Source organism: Pinus tabuliformis, chromosome 8, assembly GCF_031772625.1.
Source record: "Pinus tabuliformis cultivar Carrire ecotype Pingquan chromosome 8, CPIR1, whole genome shotgun sequence".
Taxonomy (NCBI): domain Eukaryota; kingdom Viridiplantae; phylum Streptophyta; class Pinopsida; order Pinales; family Pinaceae; genus Pinus; species Pinus tabuliformis.
This window is the reverse complement of record NC_142294.1, coordinates 51,650,750-51,657,960: the sequence shown is the minus strand read 5'-3', so window position 1 is coordinate 51,657,960 and position 7,211 is coordinate 51,650,750. Positions and strand designations below refer to the sequence as shown.

Here is a 7,211-nt window from a genome sequence, read left to right as displayed (position 1 = left end):
AATGCCAATCAGAGGGATACATCAATAACAAAGTTTCGCAACTTCTTCAAATTTTCCTCAAGCAAGTGACCATGGACTCACAGTCCATTATGCCACATCCTTAGTGGATATTTTGCTAGGCTCATATAATACTTTCAATCTTATAATTCTTCAATCAACTCCCTCTTACACAAGACGAAGAGAACCTCAATCCTTGTCATAAACACAACAGAAAAGTCACAAACTCATCTTCAGCAGCTTTGGATCAACATCATTGTAATCATCTTCATATTGGAAGTCACAGCTAACTTCTTTACATCATGGAACAAAACATGCTTTAATTAGGTTGATCTTATCTGCTCCCTTGAGTCCAAAATTCATCGAATCACAGGTCTTCTTGTCTCTGTTCTTCCATCCTTCTTCATCTACTGCCATAGCCCTGGCAGTATTCATTATGTACCTGTAATCCTCACTAGAAGGCCATGAAAGAACAAATATAGCCAAAAAAGATACAAAGACAAGGGGCTCATAATGCAACAATAATAGAAACAATCAAGAAAGTACTTATCTCTAGAGCATATGTTAGCTTCCTCTTGATCCTCGTCCACATAATCATCAAGATTTCGAGATGTTCACTGAGATTTCGCCTCAATGTGGTCCAAGTTTCATAGTCTAAAATCCCATAGAAAAAGAAGTTAGAGTAAATGTCGAACTGACCCGATCTCAAGAGCATTCAAGAACCCTAAATTCCTTAAGTAGCTCTCCAAAAATATACCGAACACAGATCTAAATTTGAATCGGATATTGCCTGAGATTTCTCCTCAATATTTTCCAAGTTTCATCGTCTAATACCATCATAAAAAAAGATTTAGCGAAAATGCCATGACAACCTGTTTAAGTAGCATGAACCTAGGATCATGAACTCTGATACCAAATGTTATGAACCTTGTGGCTTAAAGATGATAAGAAACCAATAATTATAATCCTCTTCGAGAGGGAAACCCCCTTTTCCAATGAATGCAATGTATGAGACAATATTTGATGATTTTAAGATTACATCTCCTTCATATATATATATATATATATATATATATATATATATATAGGAGACAAGGGGTACAATTATAATAAAGTGGGACCATGAGGAATTCTAGCCTACATAACAATATAACAATAGACATGTAATCACTCCATATCTGGCAACTAATAAGGGGGCAGAGTAGGGTAGGCTCTTTTGGCCTAATTAATATGGACCTTATATAGGGTTAACATAACTATGGTCATATCATAAAAAGTTAATTGTAGATCTTGTGCACTTACTGTATTTGCATGGGGGCAGAGTAGGGTAGGCTCCTTTGATATAATTATTGCTTAGCACATACTCTCGGAAAGTATGACAATTGCATCCCATTTAATAATGTATGAATTAGGCTTTGCACAAAAATCAAACAATGGAGGGAGCAAGAAAACATAACCAGAACTCAAGGTTGAATCAAGAAACACCACAGTACAGTACAAGATAAAGAACATTGTCATTTTCACACATTCTAGAAATATGGTTTTGAAATTTTTCGGTGTATAAAATGTATCAAAACAGAAAATTTGATAGAATATTTATTTTTCCAATACGATTCTCTCAATGATTGGGATCTTTCATCAACCTGTACTACAATCACAACTAACAAAACCACTAGTTGTGTGGCTAAAAATACAAGATATAAAATATTGTTATTTGATACTGTACTTCTAGAAATATGGTTTTGAAAAATCTGGATGTATAAAACGCACCAAAACATAAAATTGATAAAATTATATTTCTCCAAGAAGATTCTTGAAGTGGTAAATGGTTTCTTTCATCAACCCGTATCGCAACACCAACAACTAACACAACCGCTAGTTGTGTGGCTAAAATAACATAAATGAAATAAGTTCCTTTCCATGGGTTGAACCTGCAAAAGACAATTCAATGAAACACCATGAATATTTACGCAAATGTCTGTCATAGAAAGCATATCACAAAAACAACATAGAACAAAAAATATAGTTGCTAATGTGCCAAACAGGTACCAAAGTAAATTAAAACCCTACATCAACAACAGCTCAAGTTGACATATATCCAAAGTTGAAACTTACCTTACACACCTACATGTGGCAGCAACTACAATAAACTATTACAAAATGCATATATAAAAAGTCAAAAATGCACACAAATAAAATTTCATGAAAACAAGGCATGATGAAAAACTCACACCCTAGAAAGAAAATACAGGCCTTATGTGTTGGTAATTGGATGTTTGACCTCATAATATTACATAAAAACAAGGTATTGAGAAAAATGGATGCCTCAAGTTGAAAATTCATGCTGAGTACATGTGATTACATGTTTACATAGTGAGAATACACACATTATCTTAATGGCAAATGCACATTTACACTATGAAGGGGAAAACTCTTGCACTATAAAAATGCATGCCCTTGACATGTTTTGCAGCCCTATGATGCCCTAAACCCTAAATGATTTTTCCTTAGCCCATATGAATGGTTTTCATATGAAGATGAATGAAAAAGGATGTTGATCCATTGTGTATGATTGATGCTAATACAGCATAATATATTGTAACAATCATGAATCCATGTTTTGTTGGAAACACTGAGAGGGGGGTGAATCAGTGTTTCCCTCAGTTTTCCACAATTAGGTTACTTTAATAATTAAAACTTCAGAGCATCAGATTAAAATAGTAAACATCATCAAATCAAGACAATACACAAGATTTGGCTCAACAATAAGCTCAATTATGTATGATGTACAAACAACATTTACCAGGTAAACCTGGAAGGAAGTACAAAACTCCCAAGCGGTTTCTCCAGCAAAGCTGGAAGGAAATAGATGTTCCCTGAAGGATGGGCTCCCGTACCAAGGATAATGGCCCGAGTACAATAAACTGTTGCCACTGCTTCTACCGCTGCTCCACTGCCACACTAACCACTTCTACTACATACTGCCGCAATCTATCAGCTGGTATACCACTACTCCTCCTACTGTTATTGTTCTCACAACTGCACCACCATCCACTGTTGCCACTAGTTGTTACACCTCTGTACTTTATTGTTTTACAACTACCAGCTGCCTCTACTGCTGAAACTTTCCAGTACTGTCATGGATCATATCAATCCTCAAAGTCTATTACTGCCATGCATCTAGGTCTCTGTCATTATATCACAACAAGTTCTTCGCAATGTTTTCATATCTAACTTCATCAATTGGCCACTGTTATCAAAGGACTGTCATCACTATTATGGTCACATAACAGAGCCTTGTTTATGTCATGGTCACTGGCATATCAATGGGTACGTTGATGTCACATCAAGGTGTTGTCAGGAGGGTTTTCAGAAAACATAACTGCCATACATCCTTTGGATATGCCCTCACTGCCATAAGTTTGTCACCACAAACTCTCATGTCAAGAGGGATATTGTCATCTAACCAAACATCGGAAGATTGAAAAATTCAGTACTTTTAGAACCATATCAAACCACGTATTTGCACTCTTGTTGTTTTGGATCAATCGCATTGGTCATACCCAGATTTGAGGAACACACCTTACACACCAGGTCAGAGGCACCTTCTCAGATCATATCGCACCAGGGCATATTTTTGACCATACACTATCGAATTGTTTCACCATTTTGCATTTGATTGAAACAAGTCTTGCTTCTACACTGGCTTAGATAAAATGAGACATATTACACCATGGTTTTCCGCACCAGATCTGGGTTCTATATTGCAGACACAAATACGTACCAGGTCATTACACCATCAACAAACATTGTTGTAATTGAAACACAGAAAACAGTGTAAAGCTCATACCAAAACACTGTAGTGAATCAAATTGGATCATCATCGCATGACAGAACAACACACTAGATTTTTCAGATTGTAAGATCAATTCACTCCACTCACACCACACAAACTTTGTTGTCTGCATTCTACAGGCCAAGGTTCACATCTGCTGCTTCAAAGGTAAGCATTGAAGTTTCCCTAATCAGATTCATGCTTCTGAATTGAATCCACGGGTTTTGAAGGTGTTCTGTTTGCTTTCGTTCAAAGACTGATATAGTTTTGCACAGGAATAACATGCTTAAAGTAGGCTCGGTCAGAAAAAAATTGTCACAGAAAATTTCACCTTTTCAGAGGTATTGTGCCACAGTAAACTCGCTTACAAGGATAATATAACTCAGATGAGGCTCGATCTTCACATGGAGAATATGTCGTAAATTTTGTGCTTCACAGATTAGAAGTATAGTAACAGATTTCTCGAATCAATCCAAAAGGTCACTGGTCAAGGCTTCTTATAAAGTCGAAACATGTGCACGTATAGGTACAGGTGGCTAGACAGATCCAACCTCTTATATAACCCTCAGATCTATCGAATTTCAGATTAGGACAAACAGTGCCAATCATAGATATATTAAATTTAAGTACTGGGCCCAAAAAAGAAATCTTGAGCAAATACCTCAAACAAAAGGGGTTTGGCCCACCGCAAAGAATACATTGTTTAGAGCCATAAAATGCTCAGAGCAAGAGGAGTTGGGTTAATGCCATAGCGAAACCTTCAACTCTGCTCCACTGCTTCAGAATTGGTGATATACAAGGCAGTCAAGATCCCTCAAATGTTGATCTTTACTCCAAAAAAAACTTCTGAAGGCTGCTTGCACTCAAATCTGCATATAAGAAGGATTTAATGATCTACAGGAGAACCACAGTGCTGTGTCATGTGAGGGTTGTGAGGAACATCACATGCTAGAAAGAAACTGAAACCCCAGCGTAGCCCAGAATCATAGACCAAGCCAAAAACCCTTGTCTAAGAAAAGAAACTAACACCACCACTTCATAACCTTGCGTCCATCACAGGGCCGAACATTTGTTAGAGGAGCGAATTTCACTTTAACTAGCTGCATAGATAATCTCAGAAATCCGTGCTAGATTTCAAGAAGTTTATGCGTTGTTTAATACTTGACTAATGGGGTCCTTTATATAGTTTAGAATAGCCCCAATTTTTGGGCAGATGACTTGAAATTTAAGAGGGAAAAGTTAATTTCCTCCAAAATTCGAACTGGGCCTGTTACCCACCATTTTGTGGGTGATATCCTATGAGAAATTTTTTCTCCAAGATGGTCCTTAGCTGGCACCCACCAACTAGCTCATTGTGTCATTTCTCTACCACCTAAGCCAGCCATGTGGTCCCTCACCCATCTGCCATGATCGTATGTTTGAAGGTGGTCCTCCCGAACCTAAAGGTATGCCTTGTCATTTGGTAATTGAGTATTGTAGTTTGTTTATCATGGACACTTTTGGGCATTGATTAATGGGGGGATTTGACAACAATAATGGGCTAGGTCTATGATCTTGTCCCCTAGTCCCCTTTGGATGATTAACCTTGGATTCTAATCCCGCGGGATCTCTTTTACTAACTATTTGGCTTTAGGGATGATATTTCACGGGAAACCTTGATTTTGGTTTTGTGGTCCCGCTCCATCAGCCACATATATTACACCCTTTCCACTCATTATTTCTCCCACTAGGGTCCACATTCTTCCACTGGGTCAACATAGGGCTAGCTCTCCCCTTCCCCTTGACCACACCTTGGGTCAGGCTTGGAATGATGCCCTGGAGGTTGATGCAGCTAAAAAGAAAAGCAAAAGCAAAAGCAAAATTGGCGACGTTCCACAGGAGAACTTACCACAAATTGCAAAATATGGTCGACACAAACACATTTGGCACATGGAAAAAATCCAACACATGAGCTCTACCCCATCATCATGGCCATCACCCTAGTTCCTATAGGTTCTATGAGCCTCCTTCATCGTATAGGAATCCATGATTGTCCCAAACCCCCAATGGGCAATGTACCGCCCTACCGTAAAAGGGGGTATCCACTGTTATATCTCACACACCATGCTCTTACCCCTTGAGCCCCGAGCAGTTAATTAAAGAAAAATCATAAAAAAAGCAAAAGGCATATAAAGAAGGGTGGAAAAATCAAGGTCAAGGCACCTCATGTACCAAGATTGCTCCCTCCTATACATTATATACCCAATTGTGGGCTTCCCTTCCACTAGCTAGCCATGTACCCCAACATGTGGCCCAAGGTTGCCCCTTCTCATCTCCTACTCCATTCACCTCTTTATCACATACCACCACCTTTCAAAGGATGTACCTTGGACATCTTATCCACTTTAGAAGTAGAAACCACCTAATGGGATACTTGGTTAACCCCATTTGGAGTTTGGAGACATTAGCACATGCTAAAGCCCATTATGGAAGGGCAGGCCACTATGAAGTCCCCACTTCTGATCCATGGTTTGTAAGCTCTTTTACTAGATTTCCTTGACGACTTGTTGAAGTAGAAGGTTAGGGGACGCATTCGATCTTATGCAGGATTGCAGGTGGTCTCCATCTTGGGTTTGGTCTCCCTATACGGGGTCCTAACCCTCCATAGGGCTACATTGGCACATGTAGGGTGTGTGTTGAGAGCCATGGGCCTCCACAGCAGTAGACAACACTCCATGGATCCCCAGAGATGTTCAGAGATTAGCTTGAGATCCACCTATTGGATGAGGAAGATGCACCTAGTTCACCTTTGCCCAACCAACCCCACAGGTGTACCATGCACTTGGCAGTTGACCCAGGACTTGTAGGATGATGTGGCATCACCTACACCATCATATGAGCCCTTACAAATGGTCTACAGGCATCTTCGACTCATCTGGAGACCCATGAGGTTATTATTGTGCCCCCACACCCATTGGGAGCACCACAGGTTAATTGTTTGGAGCAGTGTTTTAAAGCGCGATTAAATCGCGCTTTTTTTTGAAAAAAGCGCTTTTTCCCTAAGCCGATTAATCGCGCTTTTTATGGGAAAAAGCACCTAAAAAAATTTTTGCCGCTTTTTTTGAAAAAAACGCGCTTTTTGAAAAAATGCGCTTTTTCGTAAAAAAGCTCGGGGGTCCCTGGCAGCGCGATTTATAATGAAAATTGAAAAAAAATGAAAAAAAATGAATATTTTTGTACTAAATGCTTTTTTCCCGCTTTTTTCCGCTTTTTTCCCGCTTTTTTCCGCTTTTTCCCGCTTTTTCCGATTTTTTCCGCTTCATTCCCGCGGCGATTTAATCCCGCTCGCGCTTTTAACAACATTGGTTTGGAGAACAAGGGACCACCCCCTTCTCCATCA

At 39.1% G+C, this 7,211-nt stretch overlaps 1 protein-coding gene across 2 annotated transcripts in view; it reads right to left on the bottom strand.

The window, feature by feature from the left end:
- Positions 1 to 1,666: 1,666 nt before the first annotated feature.
- LOC149234098 (piezo-type mechanosensitive ion channel homolog) overlaps positions 1,667 to 7,211 on the bottom strand; it is a 168,920-nt gene continuing 163,375 nt past the window's right edge. For both annotated transcript variants that reach the window (XM_089461107.1, XM_089461108.1), the window contains one exon: positions 1,667 to 1,928. In XM_089461107.1, coding sequence (XP_089317233.1) covers positions 1,682 to 1,928 — 247 coding nt within the window. In that variant the 3' untranslated portion in view covers positions 1,667 to 1,681. The remainder of the gene's footprint in view (positions 1,929 to 7,211) is intronic.